Source organism: Neoarius graeffei, chromosome 4 (assembly GCF_027579695.1).
Source record: "Neoarius graeffei isolate fNeoGra1 chromosome 4, fNeoGra1.pri, whole genome shotgun sequence".
Lineage (NCBI taxonomy): Eukaryota > Metazoa > Chordata > Actinopteri > Siluriformes > Ariidae > Neoarius > Neoarius graeffei.
This window is the reverse complement of record NC_083572.1, coordinates 86,086,953-86,106,148: the sequence shown is the minus strand read 5'-3', so window position 1 is coordinate 86,106,148 and position 19,196 is coordinate 86,086,953. Positions and strand designations below refer to the sequence as shown.

The 19,196-nt window shown below is 41.7% G+C and overlaps 1 protein-coding gene across 1 annotated transcript in view; it reads right to left on the bottom strand.

Annotated features, from left to right (window-relative positions):
* jak1 (Janus kinase 1) overlaps positions 1-19,196 on the bottom strand; it is a 112,843-nt gene that overhangs the window by 18,107 nt on the left and 75,540 nt on the right. Inside the window, exons 14-21 of the mRNA XM_060919926.1 lie at positions 18,297-18,424; positions 15,637-15,772; positions 6,123-6,274; positions 5,859-6,009; positions 3,195-3,283; positions 2,922-3,114; positions 1,458-1,582; positions 57-229 (exon numbers count right to left, since the gene is read on the bottom strand). Of these exons, the coding sequence (XP_060775909.1) occupies positions 57-229; positions 1,458-1,582; positions 2,922-3,114; positions 3,195-3,283; positions 5,859-6,009; positions 6,123-6,274; positions 15,637-15,772; positions 18,297-18,424 (1,147 nt within the window). The remainder of the gene's footprint in view (positions 1-56; positions 230-1,457; positions 1,583-2,921; positions 3,115-3,194; positions 3,284-5,858; positions 6,010-6,122; positions 6,275-15,636; positions 15,773-18,296; positions 18,425-19,196) is intronic.

Genomic DNA, 19,196 nt, shown 5'->3' with positions numbered 1-19,196 from the left:
CGTATGATAAATGACTTTATGGCCCATGATTTTTCCGTATCATCATAAGAGCTTACCAAAACACAGGGCTGTCCAGGTCATCTTTCACTGTGTAGTAGCCTTCGTTGTCTTTAATGCTTTTAGTCAGGCCAAAGTCTCCAATCTTCACTGTGCTCTCGTTCTCCACCAGGACGTTCCGAGCAGCCAGGTCTCGGTGGATGTAGTTCCGAGAGCCCAGATAATCCATACCCTGAATTAGACAAAGGCAAGTTAGGAAAAAGGTTAAGGTGTCAGTAGAAAATGTTTTAAGACTGTTATAGCCTAGTAGATTTGACTGGTAGTATATGTACTATATACTAGCTACACTGTACTACTAAACTGTGACCTGATTTACATTACTTCATTAGTTTGTATTCCTTTGTAGTAATTTCCAAATACAGGAAACGTGCTCAGTTAAAAGTTGACTGCCATCAGATTCTATTCTGACTGTTGCACCGAATGACTTTTTGCCCAAAAATCTGTTTTCACAAATTGTGACTTCCAGCTCCAAAAGATAGAACTCACAAACACACTAAGAGGCTGTCCACACGGCAACGGATTCAGGTGACTCTGATAAAATTGTTTATCGTTTCGGCCTGGCGTCCACACGGCACCGGCGATCTGGGTGCCCCAAAACGATATTTTTTGAGAACGGGTTCCAGAGTGGAAAAATCTGTCAACGGTGCCGTTGCGAAGTCGTCTGGATGAGTAGAACGGATTTGTTTACGATGACGTCACAAGCACATGACTAGAACAAGCAGCACTCTCGCTGTTTTGTATGAACCACTGCATTGCATTCACTTTTGTATACAGCTTTTCTTTTAAATAAACAAGTAACTGAACCATTTCTTGAATTTCTTTTTTTATTGGATAAGACTGCTTTTCAAAATGTTCACACACAATATAAAAAGTTATATAAATTATATAAAAATGCTTTTCAAAATGTTCACACACAATAAGAAAATTAAGTTATATAAAACTATGCACACTAATAAAACTAATTTGTACACACAGAAGGCACGATTTCCTCGCGTAGTCGCAGCCATCTTCTTCTTCTTGTTGTTGTGTGCTTGTTCCTGTGAGTGCTTCACGCCGGGTAGAGGAAGGGGTTTATGCGCATGCGTCCTGCTTCTTCTATTGTTCTGGTGTCTCCGATGGGACCGTCTTACAGCGCACGTAGAGGTGTGGCATGTGTATTGCATCGTTTTCAGCAAGCGTTGCGTTGCCATATGTACCTGATATTTTACTGATCCGTTGCCCATGTGGACGCGATTTTTTTTTAATAAAATCTCGTTGCCGTTGTCGTGTGGATGTAGCCTAAATATGGTCATGTGGCCTGAAGAAACCATAACTGTGGCTTAACATTAATTCCCACAGTGGATGTGGCACTCTAGAAGGTTAAACAGCTCTCGTGTCTGAGAGGTATTAGAGTCCCTGACCTGGCAGATTTGGACAGCGTAGCTTAGCAGGGTCTTCAGATTGGTCTGCAGTTTGTTTCTGGGCAAATATTCCTTCAGACTGCCTGCTGGTAAATACTCCATAATGAGTTTGATGGATCTGCCACCTAAAACAAAGCAAAGGCGTAAAGAAAGGCTTCATAAACTTCATGCACTTTATGCTTTTATACAATGGTTTTTCACGTTTAACAATTAGAGATGAAAGTGGAGCAAAGAAAAAAACCCTGAACTTTTGAAAGTCAAACTAAGATATTGGGAGGGGGGCAACGTCCCCAGAAAATATTTTAATAACATAACACGCAAAACCCTGCATTCTAGTGCTTATTTTCACTAAAACAAGTTATAACTTTTAAGCCTTTTTCTTTCATGTACATTCATGATTAACATGTCAAAAATATCAAATTTAATTCCCCTAGTTAATGAGTAATTTTCAGGAGCGCATTTAGAAAACGCGGTGATTTTCCTGCTACACAGTTCATTACTTTGAAAAAAATCAGACAGTTGAAGGTAAACTCAGCAAAATCCGTTAAAAAGTAAAGGTCTGTTAGAGTTTCTAAAGCTTTCAGGTTTCAATGTTGGGGACATCGAGCCTCGTTTATCAATCTTTTAGTAGAGTTGTGCGTTTGCAGAAGCTAAAGTGAACTAAACATTTCCAATTCAGATTTATGCGAGTTGAAGACAATTATTTACATTAGTTCGTATTGTCTGTAAATTTAAACACACCAATGAATAACAAATTTCTCATGTAAATCAGGGCCGTAGCTAGGGTTTTTCAGGTGTGTGTCACACACTGACTGGCAGCCTGAGTGCATTATGTAACAAAAAATAAATTGCCATTGCTAGTTTTAGGCAGCTTAGAAACCAGCTCTTCCATTATTGCTGTTTCTCCCACGTTTTCTTGATGTTGTGTTCTAGAAACGGCACTAAAACTTAGCTTTGAAACCACAAAATGCAACTTTGATGGAAAAAATACATAATAAATTGCTTACCTCTCTTCACGTTGACAGAAGGAGGAAAGTTTTGCTTGTTTTGGCATGGCGAATTATTAACACAAGAGGAAATACTCGTAATTCGCAACTAAAAAGACTGCAGCTACGCTGGCAGCTTGAACATGCTGTCTAGTGCGATTGTGTTGTGCTTGTGCAGAACGGTGTCAGTCCTGCGCGCCTTAGCTCGTGCACCTGAAGGCATGCCTTGCGTGCGCACCTAACGAGCTCTGGCACGCGCGCCGTTAACAAAGAACACCTGTCTTTAATCAATGAACTATGTTTGGGCTATTTAAGGACTGCGCCCAGACAAGGACGATGTGAAGTATCACGCCGCGTCTAGGAACGCGAAAAATCCGAAAAATTAATTTCTCCATTTGGGAAATCCAAAATACTTTCATCTATAAACAATAAAACGCATCCTGATAATGAAATAAGTGTGTTGGTTTGGATTCAGTACCTTCCTCCTGGCAGATGCCTTTGTATTTGACAATGTTCTCATGGTAGAGCTCTCTCAGGATGTCAATTTCACACCACAGATTGCCACTTTGCTCTTCTCGGCTCTCTGGTTTCAGGGACTTTACTGCCACCAGCTCTCCTGTCCGATCTCCGCGTGGGTCATATCGGCACAGCTCCACCTTTCCAAAATGCCCCTGTCACACACACACACACCAAAATTACTTCATTTTACCTGACACAAATGTCACTATCAGAGGTACAGAAGGGAAATTACCTCTCCCAGGTCTCTGATTTTCTTGAGGAATCTCTTCTCAAACACCGTGGGGTCAACCTCTAAGGTGGGTACAGGCTTAATAGAGGGATCTACAAACAAGACACAAGACACATAATGGATTAAGATTCAGAATCATATACACTACCAGCTAAAACTCTGGAAACACCAGCTCACTGAACGCGTTTCTTAATTTTTTACCATTTTCTTGACATTATCAAATGACACAGGATTATACAGTGACCAAGAAAGTATTAGAAAAATACAGTATACAACTATTTTGTACGTTAAATTTTAACAGCATTTGTGATGAAGCTCATCACACTCTTGTGAAAACACATTGTGGTTCAGAAATAAATTTATGCATGAGAATTAACATCGCTATTTACATTTGTCTTCAAGACAATTAAAGAAAAAAAACGTTCAGTCTAGCATGTCCAAACTTTTGACTGGTAGTGACAGAGGTGGACAAAGAACCCAACTTCATTACTTAAGTCAGAGTACAGATCCCGCTGGTCAAACATTACTCCAGTACAAGTGAAAGTTGTCCAGTCAAATTTTTACTTAAGTACTGAAGTACTTGCTTTTAAAAATACTTAAGTATTAAAAGTAAATTTTCTATCAACGCATCATTGTATTATTGCCACAACGCTGAAAAAACCTAATGCTGTTACCAAAGACAGAAATGGGAATTCACAAAATGAACGCATGCTGTGCCATCATGGTGGTTTAACGTTAAGCTAGCTAGTCAGTGAAACTCCACCTCACATGCTAGCAAACTCTTTTCAAACTCGAAATCATATTGGGTACCTAACGTTACTAGAAAAGAAATATTTCTACATTCTGGGTTTTTTTGGCAAGATTACGCTAAAATGTTTTTCTGAAAGGACTTCAGACAAGTTAACATTATTCATATTAGCGTAACTCCGTTTTTACATGCTAACTAATGGTGTCCAAGTTAACTAGCTACGTGTTAACATTAGCCGTGGACAAGGCTACGGCAACGTGGTGGGAAAATCCATAGAAAGTCATGTGACTAACCAGACTGCATAGCTATTGCAACGTTATCGCTAGCTCTAAAAGCACAAACAACTTCGTTGCAAGCTTTCTCTTGGAATAAAACGTTTATATACCTCAATATGCTCCCGCAGGTTGGACGGCGAGGTTTTGTAGGCTGTGATGTGGTTTGTTTTCGGCAAACAAAGCAAACATTTAAAACGAAACGAATCTTTAATCCTTTCAGAAAACTGAAACGTGGGTTCTAGGTATGGCCATGGGTGCGTGCGTTCCCCAGAAGAACCGCCTCCTTCCATTCTGCCATCAGCTGACCGTGGTAAATAACACTGCTGAGAAACCACGGAACTTGATTTTATACAGTCTATGGATGTGACGTGACCCTAGTGATTACTGAGAGGCTGTCTCAGTGTCACCTGCGAAAAAACCATCATGTTTTAGAAGAAAACATAAACTTTCAAAGCTGCTTCATAGAAACGAGGGTCTTGATAGAAATGTAGTGGAGTGAAAAGTACGATATTTGCCTTTCAAATGCAGTGAAGTTACAGTCGTAAGTTTCCAAAAAAAATAAAAAATACTCAAGTAAATGTACTTCGGGGGCGTCGTGGCTCAGGTGCATAAGGCGCCATACCATGAATCCGGGGACCCGGGTTCGATTCCGACCTGAGGTAATTTCCCGATCCCTCCCCGTCTCTCTCTCCCGCTCATTTCCTGTCTCTAAACTGTCCTATCCAATACAGGTGAAAAAAGCCCAAAAAATATCTTTTTAAAAAAAAAGTACTTCATTACTGTCCACCTCTGGTACTGACTGTTTAAGAAAAGTATTTTTTTTTTTTTTTTTTTTACAGTTTCACTGAAATAAGAAATGGAATTTTTAGCATTACTACTCAATTTTGTAAATCTCATTTCAAACCACAAGGGGTCAGTGTTTTAAACAGCTGGAGGACGAGGAAAAACTTGAGTCACTAACAGGAATTCACACTCACTCCTCAAAATAAATATCCTTTGATATTTTACAGGAATAAAGTTTACCTCTCTTTTACCTCTGTTTAGGGAGTTATGAGTAAAGCCATAATGTTAAGAAGTAGAGTTAGCTCAGGAATTACTGTAGTTTAGTCCATTACAGCAACAGAGGATCAGGGGATTTTTCTAGGCTTGTGAAAATTTTTAAACATCACATGATTTCTGAAGGTCAGCACACTTTTCACTCATCTTCCCTATGTCAAAAAAAAAAAGTCTCAGGGTCTTGGTGTCACTTTATGTTTAGAACCTAGTGAAACAGGAAGTTGTAGATGACTGCTTACAAGTTCCTCAGGTTACCTTAATAAAGTAAAAATCAAAATGGAAGCAAGCTTCAGTTACACTTTGTTCAAATAACAGTGAGACATGCCTTTGGTATTATTAATAAGGATAATATTCCTTAGAATAAATTTACTTCAATTAATGATATTTCTCTCATCTTCAGTGGGATTAATCTAATAAACCAAACCAATCTAATAAAAAAAAAAATTTAAGCTATCTTTACCAAGGGTGCCAATAACTTTGGAGTATTTTCCCCACAGTACTCTGAATCTACTAATTAACTTTCGTTTTCATGCAGTCGAGCTCACCAATAGCCTAATAATTGGTTAATTTGTCGTGAGCAGGTCTTACTCTGTTTTTCCACCATGTCAATGTCTCGGACGATGGCCCTGAAGAAGGGTCTTTGGTGAGGGTCGTAGGTCATGCAGTGGGTCATGAGATTGGCAAGCTCCTCGCAGTCTGGTGTGGCTAAGTGACACTGAGCTGCGTAGAACCTCTCCTTCTGCTCAGAGAGAGAGAGAAAACCCCACAACAACAGGGCTAAACAGTGAGAAAACTTTCCAATAGCCTGGGTATATTTCTGTGTATATAGAGCATTTGCCTGTGTGTGTTTACCTCGGTGAGTTTCTTGTCTTTCAGAGGAATTTCTCCGTTATAGCATATCTCCCACAGAGTTGTGCCAAAGCCCCATTTATCTGCTGCTACACTCAGGTTAGTGGTATCCTGTACACATTCAGGAGCGATCCATGGAATCCTGTCCACGCACTCTGTACAAGTACAAACAGGCACAGTTTATTATGTCAACAATTTGTTACAATCACCCTGGAAATTGGCGTTTCCCTTGAAAATAAGTGTAACAACGGACAGAAATGGAAGATTAGCAATTAAAAAAAAAAATCCTCTATTGTAGGCAACAGAGCTGTAACTAGCAACAATAATGCTGGTTTCACCCAATTTGTACAAGCAGCTGCTAGAAAGTGAATTAACTCATCTCATCTCATTATCTCTAGCCGCTTTATCCTGTTCTACAGGGTCGCAGGCAAGCTGGAGCCTATCCCAGCTGACTACGGGCGAAAGGGGGGTACACCCTGGACAAGTCGCCAGGTCATCACAGGGCTGACACATAGACACAGACAACCATTCACACTCACATTCACACCTACGGTCAATTTAGAGTCACCAGTTAACCTAACCTGCATGTCTTTGGACTGTGGGGGAAACCGGAGCACCCGGAGGAAACCCACACGGACACGGGGAGAACATGCAAACTCCGCACAGAAAGGCCCTCGCCGGCCACGGGGCTCGAACTCGGACCTTCTTGCTGTGAGGCGACAGCGCTAACCACTACACCACCGTGTCGCCCCGTGAATTAACTCACTATAAATAATTTTTAAAATACATGTCATATCATTTAACATAACATGCTTATCATCCTGTCTCTCTCTTTTTTTTTTTTTAAATAAAATAATCAGGTCAGTTGCGACGTGTCCAGGGTGTACCCCGCCTTTCGCCCGTAGTCAGCTGGGATAGGCTCCAGCTTGCCTGCGACCCTGTAGAACAGGATAAAGCGGCTACAGATAATGAGATGAGATAATCAGGTCAGGAAGTTTTATATAAGATCTCATGACTACTAAAATTAACAATTTCTCCATTTTGGATCTTTTGTGCTGCAATGCCAGGCCTTTCAGAGATTCATACAGCCACACTAATCGACCAGGCAAATTTAGGTGTCAAAGTTCACCAAAGGTGTGACATTCTGCAGACAAAACAATAATAGTACATTTTTTTAAAAATTATATAATTTATTTCAAATTTCAAAAGCAGCATGCAAATGTTACAAAGGCGCAGCTCAGACTTGTGTACGTACGTACATTAATAATCCATACCTGCCAACCTTGGAAAAAAATTTTGAGTAGCAACTTATCGTGGCGGTGCAGCGCAGCACGGCGTGAGGTCAGGCACATTTGCTGATCAGTATTGATTGTAATGAGTGAGCATGTGAACAATGTATTACTAAGCACAGAGTTCCCACTCACCACCATATCTAGTTATTCAACATACAAGCAGACTATGAAGAAAACAAGAACTCTTAATGAAAAGGCATGAATATATTTCCAATGCTTTCACCAAGACATTTGGCACAAGGCAACTGTGCCCCAAAAATATGTCCTTTATACAGACCTTAAACTTAAAGATAAGGGATAAATGTACTGCCTTTGGCATATTGTGTCTTAAATACATTGGGAATTATAAACAACAAAGAATCCCAAATAGCATGCTATGTCCCTTTTGACATTTAGCATTATATTGTATAGATAACAGAAAAACCAAAGGGCTATAGCCTATGTCTTTTAAAACAGACGCCCGCAGTCTGCAAAACACACACACACACACTAAATCCTTTTTTCATAAATTTAGTTTTGACCATAAAAGAGATTCTGTTGCTCCTCGCTACACTAAACATCGAAAGTGAATATTCCAGAGTACCTATATAAATATATTTTTTTCAATATTAATATTTAGTAAATGCAAACTGATAACCACACTTACAGAAAAACTTACTGAAAATAAATTATAGGCTACTCTGGCCTATCCAATAACATAGCCTTTATAATATTCACTGACCTGGCCTAATTTGGAAAAAAATAATGGCCTATGTATATAAATGCAAGCATTTCTATGTTAGCAATATTATTACCTGTATTTCCTTGATGGTTAATGTCAAAATCATAATTGCACACTGTGCAAAACGCATGATTAGGCAGTTTAGAGGGGCGGAGGCATGGCCATTGATCTTGATACTTCGTTAGGAACTTCTGAGGGGCATAGACTCGCTTCTTTTTAGATTTGCTAACCTCTCTCTGTCAGTATCCTCATCTGACGTCATGTGTATTATTAACTGCAAGGCACGCACATACACAAAACACACATCATCCACTACACGCACTTACGTGAAAACACTTCGTGCGCTGCTCATTGAATCTCACATGCACGAGTAGCCTAGTTCAGAAGATTTTAACGCGTCTATCGATTGACTGGATGGAAACGTCAGTAGGCTACTAGATTTTCACTTTAGGCTATGCAATATTTTTTGGATTGAGAAGCCTGGGTCAAATATCAAAACAAGCTGGAACAAATATTTCCTTCAGATAAGGCGGAACACTGCGCTTTGAACTCTGACGTTAGAACGGTTGTCCTTGCTTTATTCACAATACCCTTGCCCTGCCCATTTACCTTCAAAACGGTGTTTAGCACCGTCCTCCCTTGTAAAACCAGTCACAGTATGAAGATCGACCGAGAGGGATGAAAATCAATGTCGTTACTTTCGTTTTGACGGCTCCTCGGCTCTCCGCTTCGCCTCATAGCCTAGGCCTATTTGAAGAGTTTAAAACTAGCGCTGTGATTGGTCGAAGTCTTCTTTTCTCTACAGGTTGCTGGTCAATGCGGTTACACCCACAGACGAGTTGCCTAGTGCGCGAACGCACAGACAGTTGAACCGGAATATTAAAGATCTTTCTAGAGGTCTGCGCTGGACAGAATTTTCAGTCCCGCTCCCGCAAAGAATGATGATTTTCAGTCCCGCTCCCACCTGCCATATTTTGTCCCGCTCCCAAATCCCGCATGATGCAGACGTTCGCGTTATTTCTCACGAAAGTTCTTGTCATTGGCTTGGGGAATTAAACATGCTGAGCTTAGCTGAGCTCTCCACTGACCGATCCTTCACCTAGCGCACGGAGCGAGGGTGCGCGTTGCCAGGCGGCATGCGCAGCTGAGGCTTTACAGAGATACCCAACACACCTACCAAAATCTACAGTGGATATTAAGAATATTGTACATAGCTTATATGTCACTCCTCACATTTACATTCTAGGAAATACAAGTAGGCCTATAAGAAATTAATATAATTTAAAGACACAGCGTGATGGTGCCCCGCCCCCTACTTTGAGTGGATTTGAGCATAAATATCTACAGCTCACGTTCAGGGCTGCGTTTCCCAAACAACCAACCAAGTTAGCATTAAACCAATATGGTACGATGCAAGTTTGAACTAACTAACATCCAAAAAACGACTGTTTCCCAAAGCTGTAGTACCAACTTGGTCTGAACCAAGTTGATTTGAACCAACACAGTTCAAACCACGATGTTTTCAGATGTGTTCGGATGGTCTCGTTTATTGTCGGAATTCAGAGAAACAACCCGAAGTTGGCTGACAGTGCGAACGGCATTTCACCATTAAATGACCGTTAAGCCAAATTTGGTGCGTCCATAATCTTCCCCTGATGCTTGCAACTTGGTGTAGATGTTCATTTAGACTAATATAAAATTGCAATACCCCTCATTTGGAAATCACGTGTAAACAAAAGGCATCTCCATAAATTAAAGCATCATATACTAGTTTTGGCTATAAGGCTATTTGCCCTGATTAAAAATAGCTAAGCAAACTGCTGTGAGATGGCACAGATAACGTTATGTAGATCTACATGTTGTGTATTTATAGGTGGCATTGTTAGGTTTATTGTAAGTTTATTGTTTAGACGTTGACATTCTGCTGACACATTCCAAGTTGAGCGCTGCATGCGCTCATGATTGACAGCTCTCACTTTGATTGACAGCTCTCACTTTGCGCACTCGCACTCCCACTTTCTTTTTAAAGCAGCACTTCTGAAGCACTGTGAGCTTCACCAGAGGAGCTCTGCTCTTCTGCCACGATCGGAGATCTCAAACACGGAAGAGCGGAAAGGAATCGGAAACGTACGCGAGATTAGACCACATCCGCAAATTTAGGCATCTTAAAATGTTTTTATTAATGCCAAATAAAATATCCAGCACAAATTATATATGATAGACATAAATTAATAATTTATAAATTTTATTTTAAACACGTTTTTAGTTAGCGGGACTGCAGCTTATCACCTCCCCCTCCCGCCCAAAATAAGCTTTCAAAATTTGCCCCGCGCCGCACTGCTTTGCGTTGGGTCCCGCGGGAGTGCAGAGCTCTACTTTGAACTCAAAGCCATCAATGGCTTTTTGCGTATTTTGAAGTGTTAAATCGTAGCAGCGTAGTTTGATGTCTAAATGCGTATCTGCTACGCAAAATGCGTAAAGGTTGGCAGGTCTGATAATCTAAAATTTGGCTGGATATATATACACACACACACACACAATAAAACTATACAGAAATCCGAAATTGTGTTAAAAAAAATCAGAATATGTAAACCTATAAATAAAAGATTTTTAAAAAATCAAAACCTATCCTAATTTAGAGCTTAAAAAGTCAAAAACAAAATAAGTAACTTGAAGTTATTTGTTCGGCCATATTCTCTCATATAATGTCTACATTATTAATATCGAAAGTCCTTCTAATTGTTCTTGATCCTGTCGAACAGAGTAGAGCCGAGTGAAGAAGCCGCCCTCAGCCGTGACACCGTACTCGCATAGTCCTCGCCCTTTTTAATTGCTAGTAGCTCGGCAAGTCTGTTGTGGTACTTTTTACATTCCTCCACCATTCCACCTGTTGTGCTGAATACCAGTGGTGTCAACGTACCTGGCTCGATTTCCACAACCATGCTAGCATACTGGCATTTGTTTTCATTCTTGTGTTGTCGGTAGGCTTGCTTGGGGCTCAGGTCTCTGTATGAGCCTGCATTTGGGTGACACACCTGGATGTCAAAGAAAACCCGTGAGCATGGATGTCTAATTGAGCAAAGGGCTCTGTTTGCGCACCCGTTCAGGCTTTGTCCTGTAATCTCCTGCAGTACCGGTTCTATTTCAACATCATTACACACCATTTTTAACATCTCTGCCTCTGAATCACAGCTTTCATTATGGCACTGGATGATAAAAACCGGCCTGCCGGCAAATCATTGCATGATCTGCCTTGAGCAAGTCCCCACATACGAATGTTTTTGGTACGTCGGAGAATTCCCAATTATATCTAAGCTTAAATGGCGTCCCTGAATTCTCGCTCGTTTAAACTGAAGTCCAGGTTCTTGATAGGGATCACCCGTAACCAGTTCGATGCACCCTTCTCCGAGTATTAATCATCTCATCTCATCTCATTATCTCTAGCCGCTTTATCCTTCTACAGGGTCTCAGGCAAGCTGGAGCCTATCCCAGCTGACTACGGGCGAAAGGCGGGGTACACCCTGGACAAGTCGCCAGGTCATCACAGGGCTGACACATAGACACAGACAACCATTCACACTCACATTCACACCTACGGTCAATTTAGAGTCACCAGTTAACCTAACCTGCATGTCTTTGGACTGTGGGGGAAACTGGAGCACCCGGAGGAAACCCACGCGGACACGGGGAGAACATGCAAACTCCGCACAGAAAGGCCCTCGCCGGCCACGGGGCTCGAACCCGGACCTTCTTGCTGTGAGGCGACAGCGCTAACCACTACACCACCGTGCCGCCCAGTATTAATCATAATAATTATTAATAATAATAATAATAATAACAAGGAGAGTGCTCTGAGAGCACAATATCTCCTGCTAGCAACTATATCTATGCTATAAGGCCATAACTCTGGTAAAATGCGACTGAATTGAACGAAATTACAATATGTGTATTATTAACATATAACAAAGAATCCAGTCAAGTTTCGTGAAATTCCTCCACAAATTGTGAGAGGAGTTGATTTCAGAAGGAAAACACACTCATGAAATTGTCAAAGTATAATTTCGTTAATCAAAGGCTGTAACTCTGGTAAAAATGACCGAATGTAACAAAATTACAATATGCATATTACCAACATATAACAAAGAATTCTGTCAAGTTTCGTGAAATTCCTCCAAAAACTGTGAGAGGAGTTGATTTCAGAAGGTGAGTACCCTTCCCAGGACGGACGGACGGACGGATGGAAATCACCACGACATAATCCCCCTTCGGGCCTTTCGGGCAGTGGGGGATTTATAAAAAAAAAAAAAAAAAAGAACAAAAAAAAACCTCTTTTCCCATCAGTCAAACAAAACCTGGTTCGGAAGCCCAACTGTAATACTAGAAGAGTATTACAGTTTTCGCAAAAAGTGTGCAATTTGTTTAGTTTCCTTTTGGACTGAAAGAAAGGCCCTGTTTACAGCATTGCATTTCAAGCTCTCAGCATTCTGCTCCTGTCTCTCACAAACACACAAAACCAGTCTTTCCTCGAAGAGTGCTGTTTGGGAGGAGCATTTTGGGTCACGGTGGTTGAGTATCAAGTAGCTGGATGAGGGCCAGCAGAATTCCTGTTACACAAATCTGTTCCCTCACATTCCACAACTGCAGCACACATCTTCATCGTGTATGCAACAGAACACACGCCACGTTAATCTGTCGCATGGGCGTCGGTCATAAAACAAAAACCGACATTAGCTTTACGGTGTGTTAATATGAGATATGTGCAGCAGGTAACTGTATTTAACAGTATGTAAGAGATCTGTAGCCCTCAAGGTAATAATGTTGTTCATCTGTCATATCGACGACGATCACTTTGTCATCCTAGGGCTGGGAGGTTGGCCTGTGAGTCCTCAGGTGGCTGATTAGGCCAATCCGGGCGCGAAAAGTCTTGTTGCAGTGTGGACAGGGGAGGTGGGTGATATCATCTGGAGGGGTTCTGCTGCGCTCCTTCCTGGCCTGTCTCTTCTGTTGAGCTGTGGCAATGCGTGATTCCTCATGGATGACAGCTCTCTGACGGGTTAGGTGTCGCCATTCGGGTCGGTCAGTGGGATTTTGTTCCCATGTGTTGAAGTCTATTCCAAAGTTTTCAAAGAAGCTTTCAGTGAGTCTTTGAAGCGCTTTTTCTGACCAACACGGAGCCGGGCACCTTTTTCAAGTTCACAGTAGAATAATAGCTATAATAATTTAAAGCTAGCTGTATGTTTCACGGGGTGGGACGGTGGTGTAGTGGTTAGCGCTGTTGCCTCACAGCAAGAAGGTCCTGGGTTCGAACCCAGCGACCGGCGAGGTCCTTTCTGTGTGGAGTTTGCATGTTCTCCCTGTGTCTGCATGGGTTTCCTCCGGGTTCTCCGGTTTCCCCCACAGTCCAAAGAACATGCAGGTTAGGCTAATTGGTGGTTCTAAATTGACCGTAGGTGTGAATGGTTCTGTGTCAGCCCTGCGATGATCTGGCGACTTGTCCAGGGTGTACCCCGCCTCTCGCCCATAGCCAGCTGGGATAGGCTCCAGCATGCCCGCGACCCTGCACAGGATAAGCGGCTACAGATAATGGATGGATGTTTCACACTTTTACGCTGTTTGGGTTTAAATAAATAAACAAACACATACTTAAGAGCCTTTGTTTGGATAATTTCTGCAGTGATTGATTAATACAGGGCTTTTCAAAGAACGTACCCAGAGTTCTTCGGGGGGGGCGCAACGTGAGGAAAAATAAACCAGAATAAGTTACTATTGCGGACATTTAGCGAACTTCAGCTAGCCTTTGCCGGAGACAAAATGGATCGATTTTTAGTACCTAAAGCTACAGTGAGTGAGGAGACAGAGTCTGGGCCAAGCAAAAAAACAGAGCCTCCAGGATGTTGCGATTTGCAACTTCAACGCAAATTCAACCAATCCCCGCGAATTCAGGGCGGTGTTGCAATTATATCCAATCACCGCAACTTTCCCGCAAATTTGACCAATCATTGGCGTCGTCTTGAGGTGACGTCGACAAACTACCTTCCGCCTTACTTCCGTGTATACGTTCAAGAGAAGCAGCATGCGCGCAGTGTTGCCAGATTGGGCGGTTTCAATTGCATTTTGGCAGGTTTTGAACATATTTTGGGCTGGAAAACGTCAGCAGTATCTGGCAACACTGCATGTGCGAGTCAGTGTTTATACAGGCTTAAATTCTGCTGAAAGTGTGTTATGTTTACAGTGAAGGACTGTGTGCACTTTACATTATTTTTTTACTTAATACAAGAAATTAATGGATGCCAACATTTTTGCCAAAATGGTATTTTATTTTCCATTGTTCAGGCAGCTTCAGCATCATAATGTGAGATTCTGTTCAAATTGTTTTTTTTCTTCTATGAAGCCTGAGCCATTTATTTTATTAGTTTATAATTATTGTTTAATTTAGTCTTCAGGAGAGACTGCCTGCACACAGTACTAGTATTAATAGTTTTTTTTCTTACATGAAAGCTGAGGCATTTATATTATATTTTAAGGTAACTTCATGTTGTGCTGTGAGGTTCTCTGCACTTTAACTTTTGAACCAACAGGTGCATTTGGATAAGTAAAGCCGATTTTTCTGCATTTTTGTAGTCCTGGTAATCTTTTATATTGGTAAAGTTGTTTATAGGACCATTTCTCAGTGTCTTTGTTTTTTAATCAATAGTTTTTCAGTAATAACTTAATATTTAACATATCACTTAATTTTAATCACAAAAAGAGAAAATCGCAACAATTTCTCGCAACTTTCACTTCCTCCCGCAATGTAATCGCAACAAAAACCTAAAAAAAACCACCGCAACTTTCATCGCAATTTTTTGGAAAACCCCCGCAACATCAGACATTTTAGCCCGCAACAATCACAAAAAAGGCCCGCGGAATCCTGGGGGGGACTGAAAAAAGAAGGAAGTATGACCACGATTATTTAAAGTTTGGATTTTCATGGACTGGATCTGAAGATGCTCCACTGCCACAGTGTGTTGTCTGCCAAGAGGTGCTAGCTAACGATGCTATGAGATGTTTAAAATGTGTAAAACAAGATGTTTTAAAAAGCACAGATGTTTAAAATGTGAAAAATAAAAAATAAAAATGTGTGTACAACAACCATTTTTTAAAAATACGAATGGAACATTAAGTATAGCAACAACAAAAATTGTAAGGGGGGCGCTGTTGTTTATTTGCTCTCCGAGGGGGGGCTGACTCTCCCACACTTGGAAAACCCCTGGATTAATACATTTCAGCTGGCAACAATTCTTTTAACCCTAACTGATGCAGTGAGTAGTTTCTCATTTCTTGAACAACCATGTCAGAAGATGTGTCCGGTGGTTGTGGAAAAGACGTTACTGTGTTTCAGCAGGGTCAGAAGCCTTGGAACCCAATGTAGCCAGCTCAGCATGACATTTGTTTTAGGCCTTTTAGTTCATATACACAATGATACATGAATAATTTGTCATATGAGGAACGGCGAGGCACTTACCCTCTCGGGTTAGCACGGTGATGGGGATGCCAGGGTCACTAAGCTTGATGAAGGGACCGCCGTCGCTGTCCAGTCCGTCTCGAGCCAAAAGAATGTTCTTAGCACAAACATACCCATGCACAAGCTTCTTATCCTCCTACAGGACACACAAACACAACAGTTAATTCAGTAAGCTAACACAGATCAGGTCAAAGCAAAAAAAAAAACCACACAAATTTGACAAAGCTGGAAGTTATAACAACAGTTCCTCATATTATAAGTTAATCCACAAGTATAGCGATGAGAGGAGGGAGGTCATTTTTTAAAAACAGCATGAGCGTGCAGTACATTTGTTTTCTGTTCCGTATTATAAAAGACATGACAAATCATATGAAAACGACATGCAAAGGGTAAGACGTAGTCTGGCTAACGCGACAAAGCTCTACAAGCTATTGGTCTGGCCAAGATATTAAGCCCAACCGTTTCCCAGAGCCCGTGGTTGACCCGCCTCCCTGAAATGCCTCAGTTTGCTACTGGTCGAAGCCAGAAAAGGCTGTGACGAAGCTTAAACCAATCACATCACTCTTTCCTCTGACGTATGTGACGCGACGGGGCTAACTGGTAGATTAAACTCTTACCGAAGCCGGTCGGGAGCAAGGCGAAAACGTCCTTCCTTTCAATAAATACCTCCAGGGCTGCTCTTTGCTCCGTTTTCAATGAGAACTTCCCGTTGAATGCTTTCAATACAGCATCTATGCGTAATAGATGCGGAAGCGTGAATGAAGCGCTTCCGGCATAGATTCTGTAAACAATCTATGGCTTCTGGTCGCAGTTCTACTACGTCACTGCCTTGAACACGCCTCTACCCAGGGCCGTTGGAGATGCTCAAAGTTGATTGGTTCCCGATTTTTCGGGAGCTTGGAAGAGCTGTAGATAGCTTGCCTGGCCAGACTAAGCTCGCAACAGGCCCTCGTGTTGCGTCACGCTTAGGATGGGCGGGCCCAGGCTAGGTAAGACGCATTTTGTTTCACATAAGGACAACAGGGAATGGAAATCATAACCATAGCATGATGTATTTCCAAGTGAAAAAAAAAATAAAAATCACAGTCTTTAAGCCGGACAGGACATTAAATAACGACACGACATGAATCAGCAAATGTAAAATGTGATTCATCTTCAGTAATTGCTTTATTCTGGTCAGGGTCCTGGTGAATCTGGAGCCTATTCCGGAAATACTGGGCGTAAGTCCATTACAGGGCACCATGTGTACACGCGCATACACACACCCCTTCACCCCGAGGGGAAATTTAGTCATCACTGGCACAATTTTTGAGTGTTGGGAGGAAACCACAGACCTTGGAGTAAACTTCATGAGCTCAGGATTGAACCGGTGATCCGGAAGCTGTGATTCGTCAACGCTACCCACTGCACCACCAACTACCAGATAAAATTATTGGCTAATATTTTTTTCCGCTGCCCATGAGAGGTGACTTGGTGACTGGATAAAATACTCAATAATTCTGATAGATGATGATGAAAAAAGAATGAACCAAAAGTAATGTGCGTAACATAAAGAGGGACAATAACTAAGGAAAAATGTTCAGATTTCAACTTCAATAAACACCGTGTGAAAAAGCAGCATCTGTATTTTCCGTTATGCAGAGGAATTGCTTAAAAAAAAAAGCAGAATTGCACCAAAAAAGGAGAAAAAAATGATCAAACACCCACTACTGCTGCACTGAGATTAAGACGAAGGAAATTAATAAGTTTTGTATGAAGACTGTCTCAAACATGTTGAGAATTTTAGATAACACTGCCTACACATGGACACTTCCATCCCACACTGCACCCACCACCAGTGTCTGAAAGATAGCATTTAAAAATAGTAATGGGCTTTCCATTAAATAAGTAAAACTTGATTTACTAGGAACAGCCCGGTTTGCTTGTGAAAAAATGTATTTTTGCAAAAAAACAAAAAATGACTGCAATTGCCCACTGTAATGACAGGAACTTTAATCAAGGACAAAGCGGGACGTCCTGGAGGTTCCTGATCTCATGCTCATCTCTCATTCTCATTATCTGTAGCCGCTTTATCCTGTTCTACAGGGTCGCAGGCAAGCTGGAGCCTATCCCAGCTGACTACGGGCGAAAGGCGGGGTACACCCTGGACAAGTCACCAGGTCATCACAGGGCTGACACATAGACACAGACAACCATTCACACTCACATTCACACCTACGCTCAATTTAGAGTCACCAGTTAACCTAACCTGCATGTCTTTGGACTGTGGAGGAAACCGGAGCACCCGGAGGAAACCCACGCGGACACGGGGAGAACATGCAAACTCCGCACAGAAAGGCCCTCGCCGGCCACGGGGCTCGAACCCGGACCTTCTTGCTGTGAGGTGACAGCGCTAACTACTACACCACCGTGACGCCCTGATCTCATGCTTATTACCAATAATTCTTTTAACCAACAGGTTTGGGCATCTTATGGTTTCATTTACAAAAAGAAACAGATAGTCTCTGGAGTTGGGAAACATCTTTTTGCCCGTTTTCTCCCATACTTAACAGAGATGTGATTACTCTGTTAAATTATTGTCATGATGTCAACCATGGCTGCACTTGACCAAAAGCGTTATACATGTTAGTGTTTTATTCGACAATTCAGTATGTGTTTACCAGATAACTGAGGGCGCTTGCCAGCTGTTTGGCCACCTGGAACTTCCAGGAAGTGCTGAGAGGAACAGTCTCTCTGCGCATGAACAGATCAAGAGGACCCAACTGCACAAACTCCTCCACCATAATATCTAGATGAAGACAGACAGAATAAGACTCAACCTTTATTAGGCTGAAATCATACAGAAAATACACACCCTTTTCATTCCTCTTACACACCCACACACACTTGTTTTGCCTCCAGGCTACTTGTGTTTTTCAGGAAGTACAACTTTAATTCAGGTTATATCAGTTCATTTTCCAATAAAAACACATTTGATTGTATAAGAGTGTTATCACTTTACACAATTAGAGATTTTTATTGGGCTAAAACTGCTTCCAAAAAAGGAAAACGGCTTCAGTAGATAACCAGAAACAATTATAAACTGTCATTAAAAAAAAAACAAAAAAACAACTATACACACACAGACAGCCAAACACACAAACAAACAGACAGACAGACACACAGACAGATGCACACACAAAGACAGACACTCACACACACACAGACACAAACAGACAGACACACACACACAGACACGCACGCGCGCACACACACAGACAGACACACACACAGACACGCACACAGAGACACAGACAGACACAGACACTCACAGACACACAGACACACAAAGACAGACACACACAGACACGCGTGCACACAGACACACACATACAAACAGACAGACACACATGCACACACACACACACACACACACACACACACACACGCACACAGAGAGACACAAACAGACACACACAGACAGACACACACAGACAGACAGACACACACACACGCGTGCACACAGACACACACACATACAGACAGACACACGCACAGACACACGCGCGTGCACACAGACA